Raw genomic sequence first — 25,063 nt, 5'->3', positions numbered from 1 at the left:
CTTCTGGAGAGAGAGAGATGCTAGTTTCGGACGTCCGTCTGCTGCCTCCCGCTTCTGACCGCCGCTCATTATACTCACTGAATATTCACTGCACTGAAGAGCTGGAAGCCGGAGCAGCGCTGGGGACTTCAGTGTCGGGGACCGCATCGCTGGGGACAGGTGAGTATCCAGCAGTGTGTGGTGTGTGTGTGTGTGTGTGTGTGTGAAGACATATGTGTGTGTCTGTGTTCAGTGTATACATGCTTGTGTGCTATGTGTGTGTATGTGCTCGGTGTATCCATGTGTGTCTGCTATGTGTGTATATGTGCTCACATGTGTGTGTGTGTGTGTGCGCAGTGAGGACCTGGAAGCCGTAGCATCGTGGGGCCAGCATCGGGGACTCATCATAGTTCTCAGTGAACTCTGATGAACCCGAGAAGTCACCCTCCTGATACTCGCTGTAGCGCGGGTGTCGCGGGGGTGTCATCAGGATGTCATCAGAGTTCATTGGAAGCTCCAATGACCTGGATGTCACTGCACACACACTGCTTGCTGCATACTCACCTGTCCCCGCTGTGCTGTCCCGGCGCTGTCCCCAGCGCTGCTCCGGCTCCCAGCTCCTAAGTGGAGTGAATATTCAGTGAGTATAATGAGAGGCGGTCAGTAGCGGGAGGCAGCAGAGCTGAAGACAGCATCGCTGGATACAGGTGAATATATAACATTTTTATTTCACAGACACGTATTTTCTCCGGTACTGTCACACGTATGACCATAACCATGCGTGTGGCTTGTACCTGGTAAAACACGGACGTCTGAAACCGTCCAGAGAGAGAGATTTCTGTACTGACCATGCCAGGCTGCTTTCTGGGCATGCTCAGTACAGAAAACAGGATCCTGTCAATCAGGATCCGGCGACTTCCGGTACAGCAGGATCCGGCGCCCATTGAACTACATTGCAGGTGTCAAAGGAGAAATTTAGTTGAAGATAGCTAATAGTATCTTTGTTAAGGATATTCAGAGGCCGGTGCCGTATTAGCTATATATCAGAGCTGATGTTAATGAATCAGACAATGATCACACAAGACGTGTTCTCTTTGAGCCAGCGTCACCAATTGAACTCGTGTATTGGATAGATTCAATTATACAGAATGCATCATTGACCTTGGGACTAGAACAGGGAGTATTCAACTCTCTAATTTTTCCCAGTATACTATAAAATACATCTCTGTTCGTTATACATTCTTTCTCTGTGAAACTACTGATAATACTTTTGCTCATCATTATGAAGACTTTCATTGTTTGTACATTTGTTCACTTATTCTTGGTAAAACCTTCATGACTATACAGCTTAGAATCATAATATGGGTCTGTGCGATTGCTATATAGACACACAGATAATTATGGAACTATATCTATATTTTGATTTTTTACATACACAGATAATCTTATTACGTTAGAACAAACAAGCTATAGCTCAGGCCACCTCCACACAGGTACTACCGCAATGCATCGGATCCAGTGAGATGCAGTATTTTGACCGAGGTCAAAAACGCAACAAGTAGCGTTTTTGAAACTCGGTAAAATACCGCAAAACAACAGATCCAGTGTGTGCCGCACGCAACCGCAAGTCACCGCATATTGCCACGATTCCATTGCAAATGCATTGACATGACAACGCATTTGTAAAGGATCCGGTCGTATGCGCTTTGCATTTTTTTGCCATCAGGCAAAAAAATGCTGATTTGAAAACAGCATAAAAATGCATCAAAAACGCACCTGCAGTACAAGCTTTTTTTTTTTTTTACATTTCCAGGCTCTCTCTTTGTGGGTTTTTTTGCAATTTTAGTTGTAGTTTGTGTGCAGAAAAAGCTGAAGTGTGTGCATGTAGCCTTATATGCTTCTGTATTTTTCATGGCGAGAGAAGAGTAAACCCCTGCCATATTCTTTTGGTGATATTTTATATTCCCATAGAATTAGAGGATCAGAAATTGAAACATATTTTTAACTGTGTTTTTATTGAAAATTTTCACAATTACAAGAATAAAGCCTCATTAAACCATTGCGAAATAAGCTGAGAGCTGAATTAAATAAGTTTGTAATAATATAAGAGAATTACGAAAATCAAGAAACTGAAAACAATTGGTAAAACAATAAAATAATATAAGACAAGCAAGACATAAACCAAAGGGAAAATCAAAGGGGAGAAGAATCCTAAGATCACAAAACATGGTACTCTTAGAAATTGAAGTTTATAATCTCCGAACATAATCCATTTTGGGAGATTGTGTGCCTCCATGAATATTTTAATCTTTTGCTTTCTCTCAGTGGTCAACCACTAGCCAAATTGTCATTTGAATATGTATTTTTCAGTGAATAAAATTTAGGTCAAGCATGGAAGTATATAAAAAAAAAATGTCAGCTATAAAACTGATATTTGATGTGCTGTTTTTTCAGCAAATTAATCATGTTTTTGCAATTAATTTTTTATATATTTTTATTTTATTTTTCTATATCCTGTTATTGATTTAGGAGAGAATGTGTTCATAATAACCTATTTTTGTGCCCACAGGGTGTTGGCAAGAACAAGATAGTGGACAGATTTTTGCATTTACTAAACAGACCACGGGAATATTTACAGCTGCACAGGTAAAAGTGATTACTATATTACCAAACTCATTTATGAATATAACTTTACTGATCGTTTATGCCTCCATTGTTTCAATGACATTCTGCCTAAACTTCCTGAATAGTAAAGATGTCTTCCAAGAAAAGTAAAGGACTTGCCTTGTCAGTAGAGAATAGAATATTGTGCTGGACTAACAGAAAATAAAGATATAGGCAGCACTCTATGAATGAGCCATGAATGGGACATGACCCCTAGTATGGGTATGCGAGTCAAACATTTATTTACACATTTTTCATACTTTCACTTATAGACTGGAAAATTGTGATTTCATATTGATGAGAGAAATGGCCATCTTTCTTCAGCGCTCTATTGGGAGACCCAGACGATTGGGGTATAGCTACTGCCCTCCGGAGGCCACACAAAGCACTACACTAAAAAGTGCAAGGCCCCTCCCCTTCTGGCTATACCCCCCCGTGGTATCACGGGTTCTCCAGTTTTCAAGCTTTGTGCGAAGGAGGTCAGACATCCACGCATGGCTCCACAGATTTTAGTCAGCAGTAGCTGCTGACTATTTCGGATGGAAGAAAAGAGGGCCCATATAGGGCCCCCAGCATGCTCCCTTCTCACCCGTGGATGGTGTTGTACGGTTGAGGTACCTATTGCTGGTACAGGGGCTGGAGCCCCACATGCTGTTTTCCTTCCACATCCCCTTGTAGGGCTCTGTGGAAGTGGGATCCTGCCGGCCTCTAAGCTCTGACGCCGGGCTCCATCCACAGACCCATAGCACCTGATGGATACGGAGCAGGAGTACAATCAGGGACAAGGCCCTGCATCATACAGGTACTCTGTGTCCCCGGCAGGCACAGACACACTCCGGGCTGGCTGGGTGTTGTAGTGCGCCGGGGACCGTAACGATTGAGTTGGTGTTCCTGCAGTTTACTGGGGGACTTTTGTGTTGTGGGAACGCAGCGCCGACCCCCACTGGACCGGCGGCGCTGCTGTGACTTGTAGTGCGCCGGGGACACGCCGACCGCGCTTTTACGGCGGCGGCGTTTATAAATCCAGTCCCCGGCTTTTGCGGCCTAGCTCCGCTTCGTTCCCGCCCCCACCCTGTCAATCGGGGTAGGGGAGAGACGCTGTTTCGCAGCAGCGACGAGGGCTGGAGCCTGATTTACATGCTCCAGCCCTCTCACTAGGCACAGAGGGAAGCAGGCTTCCCGCTCTTAGTCAGGAACGCCCAGGGCCCGCCCCCCCTCCTCTCCCAGGACGCCGGCAGCCATTACATGCAGTCTGGCTAGAGGAAGGACGCAAGGCTCTGGGAGACCTGGACTAGGGGGCTTTTGGAGACCACACACCCGCTCTTAAGCGGGCGGTAAGCGGCATTTCAGCTGGCCCCTCTAGTGCCTCAGTGTGCATTGGTGTACTGTGTCACCAGATATATATATTTATTTATTTCTTGCACTGTGAGGTCGCTTCCTGGCTGGATACCCCAGATCGCTCTGAGGAGGCAGCAACATGTCATCCACAAAACGCAAGGCTGCCAAGGCTAGGGCTGTGTACACTGCGTGTGCTGCATGTGGGGCTGCTCTACCAGCAGGTTCCAAAGACCCCCATTGTGTGCAATGCTCAGATCCGGTGCTGCTTCGCCAGCCGGAGTCCGGAGGGGTAGTGACCCAGGCTGAGACGCTTGTAAGTCCTGCCCCGGTGTCAGGGACAGACTTTGCAGTTTTTGCTGATGGAATGTCTGTGACTATGGCAAAAATCCTTGAAACTTTGCAATCCATGACTGGGGCTCAGTCTATGGACACGGCGAGGTCTCTGTCCTCTAATCCCCCTCAGTTGGAATTAATCCAGACTGCAAGGGGGTCCCCGGCTTCCCAGGCTGAGTATTATGACTCAGATGATAGCCCCAGCCACCCTAAGCGAGCTCGCTGGGAAAGACCCTCAACGTCATCACACTGCTCAGGGTCTCAGCGCAATCAGTCGCCCTGTGATGCGTCTGAAGAGAGTGATCAGGAGTCTTATCCTGGAACCCCTCTCAATCTGGATACCCCGGATGGGGACGCCATGGTAAACGAGCTTATCTCAGCCATCAATAGACTGTTGGATATTTCTCCCCCAGCTCCTTCTGCAGAGGAGGCAGCTGCAGAGCAGGAGAAGTTTCGTTTCCTCTATCCCAAGCGTAAATTGAGTGCTTTCTTGGATCACTCTGACTTCAGAGAGTCAATCCAGAAACACGACGCTCATCCAGAAAGGCGTTTCTCTAAACGTTCTAAGGATACACGTTTTCCTTTCCCCCCTGATGTGGTCAAGCGCTGGACCCAGTGTCCAAAAGTAGACCCCCCGATTTCCAAACTTGCAGCTAGATCCATAGTTGCAGTGGAGGATGGCGCTTCACTTAAGGATGCCAATGACAGACAGATGGACCTTTGGTTAAAATCTGTCTATGAAGCTATCGGCGCGTCGTTTGCTCCAGCATTCGCAGCCGTATGGGCACTCCAAGCTATTTCAGCTGGTTTAGCAAAAGTGGATGCTATCATACATCCAGCGGTGCCGCAAGTGGCGTCCCTTACCTCGCAGATGTCTGCGTTTGCGTCTTACGCTATCAATGCGGTCCTAGAATCTACCAGCCGCACCTCTATGGCGTCCGCCAATTCGGTAGTTTTGCGCAGAGCCTTGTGGTTAAAGGACTGGAAAGCAGATGCTGGTTCCAAAAAAAAAAAATGTTTAACCAGCTTGCCTTTATCTAGAGATAGACTGTTTGGCGAGCCATTGGCTGACATCATTAAACAGTCCAAGGGTAAAGACTCTTCCTTACCCCAGCCCAGATCAAGCAAACCTCAGCAGAAAAAATGGCAGCAGAGGTTTCAGTCCTTTCGAGGTTCGGGCAAGACACAATTCTCCTCGTCCAAAGGGACTCAGAGGACGCAAAGAGTCTCAGATTCCTGGCGGGCTCACGCACGCCCCAAGAAAGCAAATGGAGGAACCGCTTCCAAAGCGGCTACCTCATGACTTCCAGCCCCCCCCCTCCGCATCTCCGGTCGGGGGCAGGCTCTCCCGCTTTTCCGACATTTGGATGTCACAGGTCAAAGACCGGTGGGTGACAAACATTTTGTCTCGCGGGTACAGAATCGAGTTCAGTTCTCGTCCTCCAGCTCGGTTCTTCAGAACCTCCCCACATCCAGACCGAGCAGATGCCCTGCTGCAGGCGGTGGACTCCCTAAGAGCGGAAGGAGTAGTGGTTCCTGTACCGCCTCAGGAACAAGGGCGAGGGTTTTACTCCAATCTCTTTGTGGTTCCAAAAAAGGACGGCTCGTTCCGTCCTGTTCTGGATCTAAAGCTGCTCAACAAACATGTGCACGCCAGACGGTTCCGGATGGAAACCCTCCGCTCTGTCGTTGCCTCAATGTCTCAAGGAGACTTCCTTGCCTCAATAGACATCAAAGATGCTTATCTCCACGTGCCAATTGCTACAGAACATCAACGTTTTCTACGTTTTGTGATAGGAAACGACCATCTTCAGTTCGTAGCTCTGCCATTCGGTCTGACGACAGCCCCCCGGGTCTTCACCAAGGTCATGGCGGCGGTGGTAGCAGTCTTGCACTCTCAGGGACACTCGGTGATCCCTTACCTAGACGATCTACTTGTCAAGGCACCCTCTCAAGAGGCATGCCAACTCAGTCTACATGCTACGCTGGAGACTCTACAGACGTTCGGATGGATCATCAACTTTCCAAAGTCGAATCTGTCACCGTCACAGTCGCTAACGTATCTTGGCATGGAGTTTCATACTCGAGCAGCGAGAGTGAAGCTTCCGCTGAACAAGCAGCGGTCCCTACAGACAGGGGTGCAATCCCTCCTTCAAGGCCAGTCGCACCCCTTACGGCGCCTCATGCACTTCCTCGGGAAGATGGTGGCAGCCATGGAAGCAGTTCCCTTTGCGCAGTTTCATCTGCGCCCACTTCAATGGGACATTCTCCGCCAATGGGACGGGAAGTCAACGTCCCTGGACAGGAAAGTCTCTCTTTCCCAGACGGCCAAGGACTCTCTACAATGGTGGCTCCTTCCCACCTCATTGTCTCAGGGAAGATCCTTCCTGCCCCCATCCTGGGCAGTGGTCACGACAGATGCGAGTCTGTCAGGGTGGGGAGCAGTGTTTCTCCACCACATGGCCCAGGGGACGTGGACTCCGCAGGAGTCCACCCTTCAGATCAATGTTCTGGAAATCAGGGCAGTGTATCTTGCCCTACTGGCCTTCCAACAGTGGCTGGAAGGAAAGCAGATCCGAATCCAGTCGGACAACTCCACAGCGGTGGCATACATCAACCACCAAGGAGGGACGCGCAGTCGGCAAGCATTCCAAGAAGTCCGGCGCATTCTAATGTGGGTGGAGGACACAGCATCCACCATATCCGCGGTTCACATCCCAGGCGTAGAAAATTGGGAAGCAGACTTCCTCAGTCGCCAGGGCATGGACGCAGGGGAGTGGTCCCTTCACCCGGACGTGTTTCAGGAAATCTGTCGCCGATGGGGAGTGCCGGACGTCGACCTAATGGCGTCCCGGCACAACAACAAGGTCCCGGCATTCATGGCGAGGTCGCGCGATCAAAGAGCTCTGGCGGCAGACGCATTAGTTCAAGATTGGTCGCAGTTCCGGCTCCCATATGTCTTCCCACCTCTGGCACTCTTGCCCAGAGTGTTACGCAAGATCAGATCCGATTGCAGCCGCGTCATACTCGTCGCCCCAGACTGGCCGAGGAGATCGTGGTATCCGGATCTGTGGCATCTCACGGTCGGTCGACCGTGGTCACTGCCAGACCGACCAGACTTACTGTCCCAAGGGCCGTTTTTCCATCAGAATTCTGCGGCCCTGAACCTGACTGTGTGGCCATTGAGTCCTGGATCCTAGCGTCCGCAGGATTATCTCAAGGAGTCGTAGCCACAATGAGACAAGCTAGGAAGTCAACGTCTGCTAAGATCTACCACAGAACGTGGAAGATTTTCTTATCCTGGTGCTCTGCACAGAGAGTATCCCCTTGGCCATTTGCATTGCCCACCTTTCTTTCCTTCCTGCAATCGGGGTTGGAAAAGGGCTTGTCGCTCAGCTCCCTTAAAGGGCAAGTCTCGGCACTATCTGTGTTTTTTCAGAAGCGTCTAGCACGTCTTCCTAAGGTGCGCACGTTCCTACAGGGGGTCTGTCATATTGTGCCCCCGTACAAGCGGCCGTTAGATCCATGGGATCTGAACAGAGTACTAGTTGCTCTGCAAAAGCCGCCCTTCGAGCCTCTAAAGGACAATTCCTTTTCTCGCCTGTCACAGAAAGTGGCGTTTCTTGTTGCGATCACATCGCTTCGGCGAGTGTCTGAGCTGGCAGCTCTGTCATCCAAGGCTCCCTTCCTGGTGTTCCACCAGGACAAGGTAGTGCTGCGCCCCATTCCGGAGTTTCTCCCTAAGGTCGTATCCTCGTTTCATCTTAATCAGGATATATCCTTGCCTTCCTTTTGTCCTCAGCCGGTTCACCGGTATGAGAAAGACTTAAGTTTGCTAGATCTGGTGAGAGCACTCAGAATCTATATTTCTCGCACGGCGCCTATCCGCCGTTCAGATGCACTTTTTGTCCTTGTCGCTGGCCAGCGCAAGGGGTCGCAGGCTTCTAAAGCCACCCTGGCTCGATGGATCAAAGAACCAATTCTGGAAGCCTACCGTTCTGCTGGGCTTCCGGTTCCTTCAGGGCTGAAAGCCCACTCAACCAGAGCTGTGGGTGCGTCCTGGGCTTTGCGACACCAGGCTTCGGCTCAACAGGTGTGCCAGGCAGCTACCTGGTCCAGTCTGCACACTTTCACCAAACATTATCAGGTGCATACCTATGCTTCGGCGGATGCCAGCTTAGGTAGAAGAGTCCTGCAGGCGGCAGTGACATCCCCGTAGGGGAGGGCTGTTTTGCAGCTCTAACATGAGGTATCTCTTTACCCACCCAGGGACAGCTTTTGGACGTCCCAATCGTCTGGGTCTCCCAATAGAGCGCTGAAGAAGAAGGGAATTTTGTTACTTACCGTAAATTCCTTTTCTTCTAGCTCTTATTGGGAGACCCAGCACCCGCCCTATTGTCCTTCGGGATGTTTTTGTTGTTTGCGGGTACACATGTTGTTCATGTTGAACGGTTTTTCAGTTCTCCGACGTTATTCGGAGTTAATTTGTTTAAACCAGTTATTGGCTTCCTCCTTCTTGCTTTGGCACTAAAACTGGAGAACCCGTGATACCACGGGGGGGTATAGCCAGAAGGGGAGGGGCCTTGCACTTTTTAGTGTAGTGCTTTGTGTGGCCTCCGGAGGGCAGTAGCTATACCCCAATCGTCTGGGTCTCCCAATAAGAGCTAGAAGAAAAGGAATTTACGGTAAGTAACAAAATTCCCTTCTTCTGTGGCATATATATTATTAATACATTTTCCTTTTCCAAGATGTTCTTGTGAATTGTTTAAAAAATTGTAATTTTTATAAAAGAACACTAGATTTAAAAGCAAATGCTAAAACTAAATACATGATATAAATAGCCTTGTATAATACACAGGGATAATTTTCCTGTCTAATTGCTCAGTTTTCAGCTGGGAGCAACAATGGCTTTTACCATCTGAGAGAAACAGACCATTCTCAGGTGTCATCTTTCTCATGCGTTTTTTACTCACTGAAGCAGGTCTCCTGTCTGAACTTTTTTTTTTTTTAGCAATTGACATTTAATGTATTTGTTAATAACGGATGAAGCTCAGAAGGGACTCTGAAGTAAAAAATATGTCTTCAGTGTGTCGTACGATTTTACTGATCCCAATAGAGTCTAATCCACAAAATGGATAATAGTATAGGCTCTGAGCCTCTCAGACTGGAGACATGGATCTGATGTACGTCGTATGGATTAAAGGGAATCTGTCAGCAGGTTTTTGCTACTTCATTTGAGATCAGCATGATATAGGCAAAGTGATCCTGAATCCAACTACTGTATTTTTCGCTTTATAAGACGCACCTGATTATAAGACGCACCCCCAAATTTGGTGAAGGAAAAGAGAATTTTTTTTTTAATGTTAAATGGGGTCCATCTTATAATGCCAGTGTCCGTCTAACAAATCATATAGACTATATGTCCCTCATAGCCCCCCATCCTAAAATTAGCCCCCTTAATCTGGATATAGCCCCCTTGTGATGGCACACGTTCCCCTGTGCTGCCTATGGCCCCCTATGGATTGCACACGTTCCCTGTGCTGCCTATGGCCCCCTATGGATTGCACACATTCCCCTGTGCTGCCTGTGGCCCCCTATGGATTGCACACATTCCCCTGTGCTGCCTATGGCACCCTATGGATTGCATACGTCCCCCTGTGCTGCCTATGGCCCCCTATGGATTCCATACGTTCCCCTGTGTTGCCTATGGCCCCCTATGGATTGCATACGTTCCCCTGTGCTGCCTATGGCCCCCTATGGATTGCATACGTTCCCCTGTGCTGCCTATGCCCCCTATGGATTGCATACGTTCCCCTGTGCTGCCTATGGCCCCCTATGGATTGCACAAGTCCCCCTGTGTTAGATATCGCCCCCATGCTGCTGCCCATAGTAAAATAAAACACTCTTTCCTTACCTCCTCCAGCGCTGATCCCCCTCCTGTCTCCCTCTGTGCCTCTGTTCCTCCACTTCCTGGTTCTTCGTGCCGGTCATGTGATCGGCACAGCAGAGTGAGATCTCTGCGTGCCTGATCACAGTGGAAGCAGGGACACCGGGGAGAAACGCTGGAGGGGGTAAGTAAAGCTTTTTTATTTTAGGATGAGCAGCAGCATGGGGGCCATATCTAACATAGGTGGGGCATGTGCCATCACAGGGGGGCACAGGGACATATAATATGCACCACTCCCCCAGCCCGTCACTGCGGTGTGGTTTCAGCACCACATAGATGGACAGCGGCTGTGCATATTATATGAGTGGGAGCAGGAGATCAAAGGCTGCAGCCCACAGCGTTCCCCTGCGCTCCAGAGCTGTCCCCACCTCCCCTTCGGCTTATAAGACGCACCCTCTACTTTCCCCCAAAATTTGAGGGAACACAAGTGCGTCTTATAAAGCGAAAAATACGGTATGTATCACTTAGATTTCTGGGTGCAGCCGTTCTGACACAATCAGACTTTTTAGATTTAGGAAAGAAGGGGGTCTTTGAGAGCTGAAATCCCCACACCAAGCTCTCAATATAGATTGTACATTAACAGTGAGGTGCCAATCATCGGAGAGGACGTGCCAGATTGCAGTGTGCGTGACATTGTAGTCTCAGCAATAAGAAGTCCTGCTGATTATAAACAAATATAGCAAATAACCAGCAGATTGGACCTTAACAAGACAGGCAGCCCTGAATTTTATGTTTTAACCCATGCAGCACGCTGTCTTCACATTACATAGCAAAAACCTGCTGACAGATTCCCTTCAATGCATTGTCTGAGAAATAACGGACAGCGCTAGGACTCGTCACATGGATGTGTGTGTAAGATGGTGGTCGAATTCCTACCCCTGAAGACACCAAATGTGTTCTTAAATATATACATATGTGATAAGATATAAAGTAATGTTATGTAGAAATGTGTAGTGTGTAAACTATTTTAATGTATAAGATGTAGCAGAGTAGAGAATGTTACTATGTAGAGGTGTAGCAGTATTGATGATGTAATGCATGTGTATAGGTATAAGGTGTAATGTTATGTAGTATATAATGTATACTGCTTAATAAGGTATTAAGTGACAGACAGGTGACAGTTGAGATTCTAGGATTAACCAATAGGGAAAGAGCTACTGCTGAGGGAGAGAAACGGTTGCTGTGGGAACGTCAGTTAGGTTAGGGCCCAGCCTGTGATAGAGACAGATGTCAGGTCTGAGGAGGAGCAGAGCCGCATGATATGGGTGACCTGTAACAGGAGAGGAGACCAAGAGCCACGAAAGTGAGATTCTGAGCAGAGAAAAGAGCCATCTACAATACAGAGTGACTGGAGTCGAGTCTGAATCCACTGAGTAAGTGAGTGACTGAGAGACTGATCCCTAAGGCTATGTACCCACGGGGAGAGTGTCCGCCGGATATATCCGCAGGACATTCCGCAGGAGCTCCCAGAAAACCGCAGCACAACTTTGTCTGTTTACATGCTGTGGTTTTACTGCGGAATGTCCTGTGGATATGGTGCGGGCATTCTGCATTGAGGATATAGTACCATGGCTTCGGCACTGCATCCTCAATGCAGAACAAGTGCTGGAGTTATCGGGGAGTTCATACTTGCCTCCATCACGCAGCACTTCACTTTCCGGCTGTGTCTGTCTGCACTGTGCAGGAGAAGGTGGGCAGGCCTGTACTAGCTCCGGCTGTCACATGACCGAAGCTCGTGCAGGCCCCACCCACCTCCTCCTTCCTGCTCCTGGCTTCACTGCGCTCCAGTCTGCACCCGACGAAGTGACTCCGGTGTCTTCTATCAAGGCAGGTAAGTATGGGACCCTGCAGAGAAATCTGCAGGAATAATTCACATGCTGCAGATTTTTACGCAGGGAAATTCGCATTATTTCCGCTGCGTAAAAAAACGCAGCATGGGCACAGCAGTTCCCAAATGCCATAGAAATGGCTGAGGACTCGCTGTACTGCGGGTTTTTGAAAGATCCGCGGAATTTCGGCGAAAAAATCACGGAAAGTTCTGCAAATTTTCTGCAGCGTGGTCACATAGCCTAAGGGAGACGCTCAGCAGTACGGCCCTTAATGGATTATAGCTATAGAAGGGACAGGCCTAGAAGAAACAGTGCGTGAGTCGAATAGATAGTCCTGGGTGGCAGATCCAGAAGCGTCAGGAGGTGATTAGCCTGGTCCAGACATATTGGCACAATCTCTACAGGAGAGGAATATGACGCGAAGCTGCAGAGAGGACGGAGCGACTCTAGAGGACTGTGATGTCAGGAGGAGCCGGGTGGTGAATTGCTCAGGCTTATGTGGAAGTGTAAGGACATATCATATGAGAATGAACACGCTGCAGGAATATGTCTGGAGTTACTCTTTTATGCATATTAAACGTCCAAGAAGCAATGTGCCCACTTTCGTGTGTATAGTGTTATCATCAGCCATCTGTTCAGTAAAGACTTTGTGTTTATAAAGAAGTTGTGGTTTCCTCTCTAGAACTGTGTACCATCTGGTCCTGTCCGGCCAAAGCCAACGGCAACATGCGGCCTGCAAAGGTGTATCATTACTGTAGTTCACTACACACCCAGCCAGGACCCCCATTTTCTTGTAGCGTGCCGGGGTGCGGCAGACAATTACTTCGCCCACGACCACCACCCCGCACCACGTTACACTTGCCGTAGTCGGCAGGATTGGGCCTTGATTGAGGAAAACCAGCTAAAAGTGGGGAAGGCTCAATCCACTGTGAAAACTGCAACCGTTCTGTGGTCGAACATGGCGTTGGGAATAGGCGCCCCTACACATGATCTCTTTATGTACTTCACAGTTTAAAATGTAATATGAGACAAAATAAGATGAAAGGAAAGGAGGAGAGTAAGGTACTGTTGATCCCCATTTGATAGGTGCTCCATGGACAATGCTACCAGGTGTGTATCTTGTCAGATGTATGCATGCCTTGAGCAGCCGTTCGAGGGTGAATATGTCTGCACTCGATGCAAGCATGTTGCGTATTTGGAAGCCAAGGTAACTGATCTAAATAAGCAGCTTGCAACACTAAGGGGCATTGCAAACCTGGAGAGGAGTTTAGAGCTCACTGAGCTTTCTCTGGCTGGGGCCAGTGATATGGAGGAGGGTGGAAGTGGGGAAGATCAGGACCCAGAGGTAGGTAGCTGGGTAACAGTTAGAAGAAGAGGTAGGGGGAAAAGTGTCAGGGAGCCTAGTCCTGACCTGGCACAACCTAGTAAATATGCCTGTTTGGCTGATATTAGAAATGAAGGGCCTGGACTAGGGTCACTACAGCAGGACGTTGCTCCTAGCAACCAGGAAAACAATTGCTGTAGGAAGGAGGGAAATAGGAGTGCAGCAAAGCCCAGACAGATGTTGGTGGTAGGGGACTCTATAATTAGGCGGACAGACAGGGTCATCTGTCGCCGAGACCGTGAATGCCGAACAGTGTGTTGTCTGCCGGGTGCTCGGGTTCGGCATATTGTGGATCGGATAGACAGATTGCTGGGTGGGGCTGGGGAAAACCCAGCGGTCATGGTGCACATTGGTACTAATGACAAAGTTAGAGGCAGGTGGAAGGTCCTTAAAAATGATTACAGGGAACTAGGAGAGAAGCTGAAGTCCAGGACCTCCAAGGTGGTGTTTTCAGAAATACTACCGGTGCCACGAGCGTCACTAGAAAGACAGCGGGAGCTTAGGGAGATAAATATGTGGCTTAGAAATTGGTGCAGGAAGGAAGGGTTCGGGTTCATGGAGAACTGGGCCGACTTCTCAGTCGGCTACAGGCTCTACGGTAGGGACGGGCTGCACCTCAATGGGGAAGGTGCAGCTGTGCTGGGGGAGAAAATGGTCAGACGGATGGAGGAGCTTTTAAACTAGGATCGGGGGGGGAGGGAGGGTAGTGGAGCAAATAAGGGGATAGATAGAGCAGATAGAGACAGGGAGACGGTAGGGGTCAATGAAGGATTAGGGGGGGATGGGACATACAAGGAACGTAGGGAGGCTAGGAGTAATAAAGGTGTTAATAGGATTAAATGTCTACTGGCAAATGCAAGAAGTCTTGCAAACAAAATGAATGAATTGGAGACTCTTATGTCAACCATGGATTATGATGTGGTGGGCATTACGGAAACCTGGCTGGATGAAAGCCATGACTGGGTGACAAACATACAGGGTTATAGTACATTTAGGAAGGACAGGAAAGGCCAAAAAGGTGGTGGGGTGTGTATATTTATCAAATCTAACCTAAAACCTGTGTTGTATGATGACATTGAGGGGAACAGCAACAATGTAGAGTCAGTATGGGTAAATGTACATGGGGAGGGGGGAATAATGGAAAAATGCTAATTGGAGTTTGCTATAAGCCTCCTAACATACCTGAACAAATAGAGGGTGAAATGCTGGAACAAATTGAAAAGGCAGCTAATAATAATAATCGGGTTCTTATTATGGGGGATTTCAACTATCCAGACATACAGTGGGACATAGAATCTTCTGGTTCTGCTAAAAGCTGTAAGTTCTTATCTACCATTCAGGACCATTTCCTCTCTCAGATGGTAGATGAACCGACCAGGGGAGATAATTTGCTAGATCTGGTCCTGTCAAATAGACCGGATACAATTTCAAATCTACAGGTCCGGGAGCACTTGGGCACCAGCGATCATAATATGGTAAGCTTCGACATAATATTCAATAGAACATTTCAAAGGGGGAATGCTAAAACCTGGAATTTTAGGAAAGCTGATTTCAACAAATTAAGGGAAGAGCTTAAATGTGTAGATTGGGACAGAGTCATGGTAACTGGGGATACCGAACATAAATGGGGTAAGTTTAAGGATATACTACTAGAGTCCTGTAAAAAATGTATACCCTCTGGTAATAAAATGTCCAGGAATAAAAAGAAACCACTATGGATAAATAAGACTGTACAAAGTATAATAAAACAAAAACAAAGGGCGTTTAACATCTTAAAGGCTGAGAATACAGAAATAGCATTTCAGGAGTATAAAGATATCAATAGGCAATGCAAAAAAGAAATCAAACAAGCAAAACTAGCTACTGAAACAAAAATCGCCAATGACATTAAAATAAATCCCAAAATCTTTTATAAATACATTAATGCCAAAAGGAAAACAAAGGATAGTATCGGACCCTTAAAATATAATAACAAGTTAGTTATAGAGGACAAACAAAAGACTGAGATATTAAATAGGCATTTCTCATCTGTATTCACCAAGGAACTGACTGTACCAGGGATCATTCAACAAGTGAAAAATCAAAGTCCACCACCCGATATAATTAATTTAACACAAGATGAAGTACGCCTACGTCTGAGTAAATTAAACATTGACAAATCCCCAGGGCCAGATGGCATTCATCCACGAATATTGAGGGAATTGAGCTCCGTAATCGACAGACCGCTGTATCTCATCTTTTTAGACTCACTTGTAACAGGGTTGGTGCCTCAGGATTGGAGGATTGCTGATGTGGTACCGATATTTAAGAAAGGTAAGAGGGTAGATCCAGGCAACTACCGTCCAGTAAGCCTGACATCAGTAGTATGCAAAGTTTTTGAGGGCATTTTAAGGGATGACATGCAAAAATATATTGCAGAAAATAATATGATAACTGACAAACAGCATGGATTCATGAAAGATAAGTCGTGTCTAACCAACCTGTTGGGGTTCTATGAGGGGGTAAGTGCAAACCTGGATATTGGTAATGCAGCTGATGTGATTTATTTGGACTTTGCAAAGGCATTTGATACTGTACCACATAATAGCCTTATACTAAAGCTCCAGAAGCAAGGACTAGGGGACACAATATGCAACTGGGTAAGGAATTGGCTAAAAGATAGGAAACAAAGAGTAGTCATAAATGCTACATTCTCTAAATGGGCTATAGTCAGCAGTGGGGTGCCGCAGGGATCTGTGCTAGGACCAATTCTTTTTACTCTCTATATTAATGACCTTGTGGATGGGATTGATAGTACAGTGTCAGTCTTTGCCGATGACACCAAACTATGTAGGATATTAAAAACTGACCTGGATAGTACAATATTACAAAAAGATCTGGATAAGATGTCAGAATGGGCAGATACTTGGCAAATGAGATTTAATGTTGATAAATGTAAAGTAATGCACCTAGGACGGAGTAATCCTATAGCTGCGTATACATTAAATGGAAGTAAACTCGGGACTACAGAACAGGAGAAGGACTTGGGTATTCTCATTACAAATAAGCTGAGCAGCAGCACTCAATGTCAGGCAGCAGCTGCTAAAGCAAACAAGATTCTAGGGTGTATAAAAAGAGAGATTAGATCCCGTGATCCCAACGTATTGTTACCCATCTATAAATCACTTGTAAGGCCACATCTGGAATACGGGATCCAGTTTTGGGCTCCACATTTTAAAAAGGACATTCAGAAGTTAGAGTCAGTTCAAAGGCGGGCAACTAGACTATTACAAGGAATGGAAGGCCTCCCATATGATGGCAGATTGAAAAAGTTAGATATGTTTAGCTTAGAAAAAAGACGTCTCAGAGGAGATCTCATTTATATGTATAAATACATGTGTGGTCAATATAAAGGACTGGCACATAACTTATTTCTTCCGAAAACAATACTAAGGACCAGGGGGCACTCACTGCGAGTGGAAGAAAAGCGATTCCGACACCTAAATAGGAAAGGGTTCTTTACAGTTAGAGCGGTCAGACTGTGGAATGCCCTACCACAAGAGGTAGTAATGGCAGATACTATAACAGCTTTTAAAAAAGGGCTGGATGATTTCCTCAGTACACAAAACATTGTTGGTTATAAATGACTTAGTGACTAAATGTACAACTGGTGGAGGAAGGTTGAACTAGATGGACCTAGGTCTTTTTTCAACCTAAGTAACTATGTAACTATGTAACTATGTAACTATGTAGGAGGTGCTCTTTTATTTTCTTTGTGAATTTTCTATGTTTAGTATCCACCGTTAAAAGCAGGTTTTAGTTTATTATTATTGCATTTAAGTGTGAAGATGTTTAATTCTTCTACGATTTAGGATATTAATATCCTAATCCGTTTTGCTCATCAATGCAAAAAAACATTTGTACACTAACGTCTGACTGACAACACAAATAAAAACATTGTACAGGACAGGGGCAGACATACCATTGGTGCAACCTGTGTAGCCGCACAGTGGCCCGTGAGGTAAGGGGAACCTGTTTCCACCTCGAAAGCAATAGGATTTGTGCATTATAATGTATTATTGCACTACAGTGGGCTCATATATTGGTCTTGTACAGAGGTCCTCTTCTGTCTGTGTCTTCTAGTGGTTCAGGACATTCATCAATGTCTCTACATAATGTGTAACATTGGACATATTTTCTGACATTAGAAAGTGTACTTTAAATTAAAAGGCATAAAAAGTGGCAATCTGCGCAAAAAAATAATTGTATTGACTTGTGATATTTCACAAATTGGTCTCAGACTCGTATTTAACTTTGGGGAAAAAAATGTTTAAAAGAACTGAGAGTCCTCAGTGGTTGATACCTTTTAATGGCTAACTGAAAAGATGGTAATAATAGCAAGCTTTCGAGACTACGCTGCTGATAATTCTTTGGTTTTACCCAGAAAGAAACAAGATAGGGTAATGAAACTTTATATTTATTCCACATACTCTCCACTGATGTCAACACATTTCTTACATCGGTATTCCAAGTTCTGTAAGGCAATCAAAAAGAAGGATTTCGGCTGTGCCTCCAACCAGGGATCCGTAGCAGCCATATCATCAGAAATGGTGTGAAATTTGGAAACCTTGAGGTGTTTTTTTAGGTTTGGAAACAGATGATAATTGTGGGGAGCTAGATCTGGTGAATAAGGAGGGTGGTCAACCAGCTGAAAGCCCAGCTCTGCCAGTTTTGCCGTGGTTGCTTGTGCAGTGTGAATGGAGGCGTTGTTTTGCCGGAACAAGATTCCTTTGGACAGCTTGATGCGCCTTTTGGCTTTCAGAGCTGCCTTCAATTGGTCCAAAAGTTTACTGTAATACCTTGCATTGATGGTGGAACCCTTTTAAAGGTAGTCCACTAACAGCAAGACCTACTTATCCCAGAACACAGACGCCATCACTTTAGTGGCTGATTTTCGCACCCTGAACCACTGTGCCTCCACCCTTTGACTGCTCCTTGTTTTCAGGGTCGTACAAATAAATCCAGGTCTCATTATAGTGACCAGTCAATCCAGGAAGTTCTTATCAGTCCGGAAACAGACCGGAAAGTTTTCACTTGCATGCTTCTCTGATCTGTTGTCAAACATTTGGGGACCCACTTTGCAGATAGCTTCCTCATGTCCAAATGTTCATGGATAATGACACAAACACATTCACGCGAAGACATTGTGATGTCTGCTATTGCTTTCACTGAAATTCCTTGATTCTCCAGTATGAGGTTGTGCACAGCATCGACGATCTACGGAACAACAACCACTCTCGGTCGTCCATGACATTCCTCATCATTGGTGCTGAAGTGGTCCGTTTTAAATTTGGCAACCCAGTTCTTAACTGTGGAATATGAAAGGCATTTATCCCCCAATGTCTGCGACATATCACCATGAATATCCTTTGCAGACTTTTCCTGCGGAAACCAGAATTTTATCACTCCTCTGCTCTCAGTTGCTGTGAATATCGCATTAGACTCTGCCATTTTGTTTTCCTGCATGCGTAGAACACTGTTGCTATAAGCAACAAATACATTTTGACAACATATATTAGACACATAAGGCTTTCATGTGATATAACACTTTTTACCATAGAAACAAAAAAAGATCACAAAGCCAAAGACTTATCAACATCCCCTCATATAATCTATTGTAGTAAGGTCCCTTCTTTTAATAAATGTTAAAGTTGAACAAAAAGATTTGTGCTTTCCTGATCTGGCATCCAGTCGATTCTTCTATGGCAAACAGCTCAGAACAGAACAAATATTTTATCTAAACTTTATGTATGTGTCTGTCTATCAGTCTGTCTGACTGTCTATATGCAGGTAAAATATATCTTTATACCATGTTAGCCAGTAGAGATAAAAAAAAAATGTTTAAAAGAACTGAGAGTCTTCAGTGGTTGATACCTTTTAATGGCTAACTGAAAAGATGGTAATAATAGCAAGCTATCAAGACTACGCAGGTCTCTTCATCAGGCTCAGTATAATACAAAATCTGAAGAGTCACATATTTATACACAACAGGACATAGAATGAAGCAGTAAATAAAGCAAGTTCTGTCAAGCAGAATGATCAGTATGGCAAGGGGGTAAACTGTTGTGGCCATAAATATTGCAGCAGTTCATAGATAAGGAGCGTGAAAGTTTTATTGTCCTCTGATTGGGGTCTGGTCCAGAGCTGTGATGCCCCCAGATGCTCTGAGGAGCACATTTCTTAATTGATGTAAAAAGACATAAATCCATGTAACACATTCATTCCTGCTCTGAATGTGTCAAAGGTCATCATAAGTTTGTATTCCCATTGTCTCCTATCTCTCTGGGACTTGAAATTTCCTTTCAATACCAGCAATTTCATGTCAATGATGCTGTGGACAGGGTTACAAAAATGTTTGGCCACAGGTAGATCTATCCTTTTTCTCTAATTGTGTGGCGGTGAGAATTCATCCTTGTTCTGAGTTGTTGTCCTGTCTCCCCTACATACAGGCCCCCAGTTGGATATTTGGTACATATAATTAAGTACACCGCATTAGTTGTGGTGCAGCTGAAGGTACCTGGGATCATGTAGTCCTGATGTGATCTGGGAAGCTTTATTTGGTCCATTGTCAGTATAAATGGACAGGTCTTACATTTTTTCTGGTTGTTGGAGAGGACAGGGAGCTTCTGACAATGATGCTTCTTAGATTCGGGGGCTGCCTAAAACACAGAAGTGGGGGTCAAGAAAAATAGATTTTAATCGGGCATCTTTTTGCAGTCATGGTTGTAGTTTCCGTGCAGCTCCTCATAACACCTCCAGATTTTGATTGTAGGTGATTACAACAGGTACCCAGTTGTTTTCTTCTTTAGTTTTATAATGCAGGAGATGGTTTCTTGATATTTTGGTGGCTCTTGTAATCTGGTTTTCAATTGTTCTTTGAAAAGCAGAAAGTTGTAGATCCTCACAGACAATATGCAGAGGCGAGGAGAAGCTAGTTCTGCAATGGCTTTGAAAACATAGAGGAGGTTTGAGGTCAGAGTACTCAGATATGTAGAAAACTGGTGGGAAATGTAGAATGAAGACAAAGGAACGCCCATCAGGAGAACCTAAACAAAGCTAAATTACCTATTTTCTGGCTATATTAAGGATTAATGTTGAATTTATTATCAGTATTACAGAGATTTGGGAGATTTTTAGTTTTGATATGGATTTCAGAAAAGGCCTTTAAAATGTTGTCCTGATGTAAATTACAACAAATCTAATATATAAAGCGGAGTATATGTATGTTTGTATGTCCGCTAAATCTGCACCGTCACATTTACAATCACAAAAAATGCCAAGAAAAAACGCTTGCTTACTGTTTGGATGTGCAAGGTAATATTTTGGCTGTTTTGACAGTTAAGCGGGCTTTACACGCTGCGATCTCGCTAGCGAGATCGCAAGCGATCGTACTTGCCCCCGTCGGTTGTGCGACACGGGCAAATCGCTACCCGTGCCGCACAACCTCATTTAACCCCGTCACACGCACTTACCTGCCCTGCGACGTCGCTCTGGCCGGCAAACCGCCTCCTTTCTAAGGAGATGGGGCGGAGATGAGCGGGACGTAACATCCCGCACACCTCCTTCCTTTCGCAGGAACGACGAACAACGTCGCTAATAAGCAGAAAATGATTTTTTGTTTCAGGACGACCTCTCTGCGGCAAACGATTTTGGCCGCTTTTGCGATCGTTTAAGGTCGCTCATAAGTGTCACACACTGCAATATCGTTAATGACGCCGGATGTGCGTCCCAAACACCGTGACCCCGACGATAATTCATTAACGATATCATAGCGTGTAAAGCCCTTTTTAGCCTGAATATTTATCAGGTGTTCTATAGTAACCAATCAGAGCTCTGCTTCTATTATGCTACAGGTCATTACTAGGATCTTTGATTGGTTGCTATAGGCAGCAAAGGATATTCTTAGTATAAGACAGCTTATTTGTCAGTTAATATGATTTCGGTGGGGAATAGAAGAGAGGGAGAGTGGCAGAGCGAGAGAGACTTAGGGGCACTTTGCATGCTTCAGCGATAGTCCCTGTCCCCGTCGCAGGTGTGATATCTTGTGATTGCTGCCGTAGCGAACATTATCGAAACGACAGCTTCACATGCACTCACCTGCCCTGTGACGTTGCTCTGGCCGGCGACCCGCCTCCTTACTAAGGGGGCGGGTCATGCGGCGTCATAGCGACGTCACACGGCAGGCAGCCAATAGAAGCGGAGGGGCGGAGATGAGCAGGACGTAAACATCCCGCCCACCTCCGTCCTTCCTTATAGCCGGCAAGGACGCAGGTAGCAGATGTTCCTCGCTCCAGCGGCTTCACACACAGCGATGTGTGCTGCCTGCTGGAACGAGGAACAACATCGTACCGTTGCAGCAGCGTCATTATGGAAATGGCGGACGCTACACCGATCATACGATAATGACGCTTTTGCGCTCGTTAATCGCATGTAAAAGGCTTTACACACTACGATATCGCTTTACACCTGCGATATTGTAGTGTGCAAAGCCCGCCAGGCAACGACAGGTACTATAGCTGGTATATTATTAAAGTCAGACATTTGATTAATATGGAGAGGTGCAGTTGAGTTGAATATTCAAAAGATTTAGTCTAATTCACGTCTTTATTGATAAATATGTGGTATTAACTTTTTCTGGTAATTCCTCACCACTAATTAATTATCTTACAGTAAATTAACACTTTTGTAACGGATTATAAAATCTTAGAAAACCCCCAGTAGTTTTTGTAAATGATGTTGCGTTCAGTAATATAATTTGAAGCTATAAACTCTCACTGTGTGGTTGGTGTATTTTTATTCCTACGCTCTATAAAACCTCAGCTGTGTTTAGCTTTATTTTTATATGAATCTTAAAATGTGTATTTTTAGTTGCGCAAAGTCTTTATTATTTGCTGACGTCTAAGTTTTTATATGAAGAAATACGTGGGCTTACCTAAATCTCCACATTCAACTCAGCAGGGAAATGTAAGCAGACAAAAATAGGTTGTTTTCTTTGAGGTAAAGCATTTTTTATACTAAGCTCTTAATAATTTGTTTATTACAGTAGTTATTTTATTGCTACTTTTGGAAAGAAAGGATGTAGATCATTTCTCAGATGTAATCTGCTTTAACAATCTAAAATCATTTTTTGGATTTGTTGCATCGTCAATATCTTAATTTTGAATTAAAGGAAAGGTGTCGTCAAAAAAAATAATTTTTCAATAACTGAAAAATATATAAAGTTTTAATTTTCTGTTTAAATAATATTTGTTTTTAATTGAGAAAAATATAAAAAAAATTAAAAGTTTGATATTTTCCACTCTTAAACACTAGGGGGAGCAGCTGCTGAAATCCTACTGTAGAACTAGCTCCCATTACAACTGCAGTAAAAGTGGGTGGAATCTGCTCTCCTGTGTGTGATGTCACTCCCCCTCTGAATCTGGGTGTTTCCAAAAGGATAAGAGAGAATTAAGTTTAGGATCACAGTGCGGAGCCATTTTGATTCATGACTAAGGACGCTATGCGTCTGAAACGCGTCTTCCTACCATGATCCTGTTTTTTTGATGGACTCTGTCCTATGTTTTTAACATGAATTTATAAAGCGAAGATTTTACTATTTGGACCTGGATAGTGGATTTTTCCTGTCTACTCAGTGGGGGAAATAAGTATTTGATCCCTTGCTGATTTTGTAAGTTTGCCCACTGACAAAGACATGAACAGTCTATAATTTTAAGGTAGGTTAATTTAACACTGAGAGAGAGAATATCAAAATATAATCCAGAAAATCACATTGTCTAAATTATATAAATGTATTTGCATTTTGCAGTGAGAAATAAGTATTTGATCCCTCTGGCAAACAAGACTTAATAGTTGGTGGCAAAACCCTTGTTGGCAAGCACAGCCATCAGATGTTTTTATAGTTCCTCATGAGGTTTGCACACATGTCAAGAGGAATTTGGGTTCACTCCTCTTTGCAAATCATCTCTAAATCATTAAGATTTTGAGGCTGTTGCTTGGCAACTTGGAGATTCAGCTCCCTCCATAAGTTTTCTATGGGATTAAGGTCTGTAGACTGGCTAGGCCACTCCATAACCTTAATGTGCTTCTTTTTGAGCCACTCCTTTGTTGCCTTGGCTGAATGTTTTGAGTCATTGTCGTGCTGAAAAACCCAGCCATGGCTCATTTTTAATGTCCTGGCGGAGGGAATGAGGTTGTCACTTAGGATTTTACGGTACATGGCTCCATCCACTGTCCCATTGATGCAGTGAAGTAGTCCTGTGCCCTTAGCAGAGAAACACCCCCAAAACATAATGTTTCTTCCTCCATTCTTGACAGTGGGGATGGGGTTCTTTGGGTCATAGGCAGCATTTCTCTACCTCCAAACATGGCGAGTTGAGTTAATGCCAAAGAGATAAATTTTTGTCTTATCTGACCACAGCAACTTCTCCCAATCACTCACAGAATCATCCAGGTGTTCATTTGCAAACTTCATACGGGCCAGCTGCATATGTGCCTTCTTGAGCAGTGGGACTTTGCGGGCACTGCAGGATTTTAATCCATTACGGCATAATGTGTTACCAATGGCTTTCTTGGTGACAGTGGTCCCAGCTGTCTTGAACTCATTAACAAGTTCCCCCGTGCAGTTTTAGGCTGATCTCTCACCTTCCTCATGATCCTGGATACCCCACGAAGTGAGATTTTGCATGGAGTCCCAGATCGATGTCGATTGACACTCATTTTGCATTTGTTCCATTTTCTTACTTTTGCACCAACAGTTGTGTCCTTCTCACCCAGCGTCTTACTTATGGTTTTGTAGACCATTCCAGCCTTGTGCAGGTCTATGATCTTGGCCCTGACATGCTTAGATAGCTCTTTGGTCTTGCCCATGCTGTAGAGGTTAGAAACTGACTGATTAATAAAGTGTGTGGACAGACGTTTTCTATACAGGTGACAATTTAAGACAGCTGTCTATAATGCAGGTAACGAGTTGATTACGAGCATCTAAGTGGTCTGAAGGAGCCAGAACTCTTAAAGGAACCAATCACTTGGATTTTCATATATAAGCTAAAGCCAGTGCTATACTATCAGGCTGATTCTATACATACCTGTAGTGGTCAGCTCGGATGTTTAGGTTTTGAAATCCAAGAAAGTGAAGTTTGTTGAATGAGCAGCTTGTTGAGTGACAATTGCAATGGAGCAGATCATATATTCATAGTTATACAAACGACTCACTTTGTCTAGCAGGACCTGTGGTGAGGTCATACCCATGTGACCAGAAGGGGCGGGTCCACAGCCATCAAAGCTGGATACCAAGTCACATGGGTATGACCTTACACAGGTCCTTCCACAGACAAAGTGAGTAATTTGTATAATACTTGCTAATTCTAACAGGGGAAGGGTATAACTATGAATATATTATCTGCTCAGCTGCAACTGTCACTCAAGAAGCTGCTCATTTTACAACTTCACTTTCTTGGATTTCAAAACCTATACATCTGAGCTGACAACTACAGGTATATAGAGAAAGAGGGGAGCCAGCACGATCTGAAAATGGCATGCATCATATAAAAA

At 45.1% G+C, this 25,063-nt stretch overlaps 1 protein-coding gene across 2 annotated transcripts in view; it reads left to right on the top strand.

Moving 5' to 3' along the window:
• VWA8 (von Willebrand factor A domain containing 8) overlaps positions 1-25,063 on the top strand; it is a 532,124-nt gene that overhangs the window by 260,619 nt on the left and 246,442 nt on the right. For both annotated transcript variants that reach the window (XM_075336856.1, XM_075336857.1), the window contains exon 22: positions 2,549-2,625. In XM_075336856.1, coding sequence (XP_075192971.1) covers positions 2,549-2,625 — 77 coding nt within the window. The remainder of the gene's footprint in view (positions 1-2,548; positions 2,626-25,063) is intronic.

This window comes from Anomaloglossus baeobatrachus, chromosome 2, assembly GCF_048569485.1.
Source record: "Anomaloglossus baeobatrachus isolate aAnoBae1 chromosome 2, aAnoBae1.hap1, whole genome shotgun sequence".
In the NCBI taxonomy this organism is placed as follows: domain Eukaryota; kingdom Metazoa; phylum Chordata; class Amphibia; order Anura; family Aromobatidae; genus Anomaloglossus; species Anomaloglossus baeobatrachus.
The sequence above is the reverse complement of the archived record's forward strand: the minus strand, read 5'-3'. Positions and strand labels throughout refer to the sequence as shown.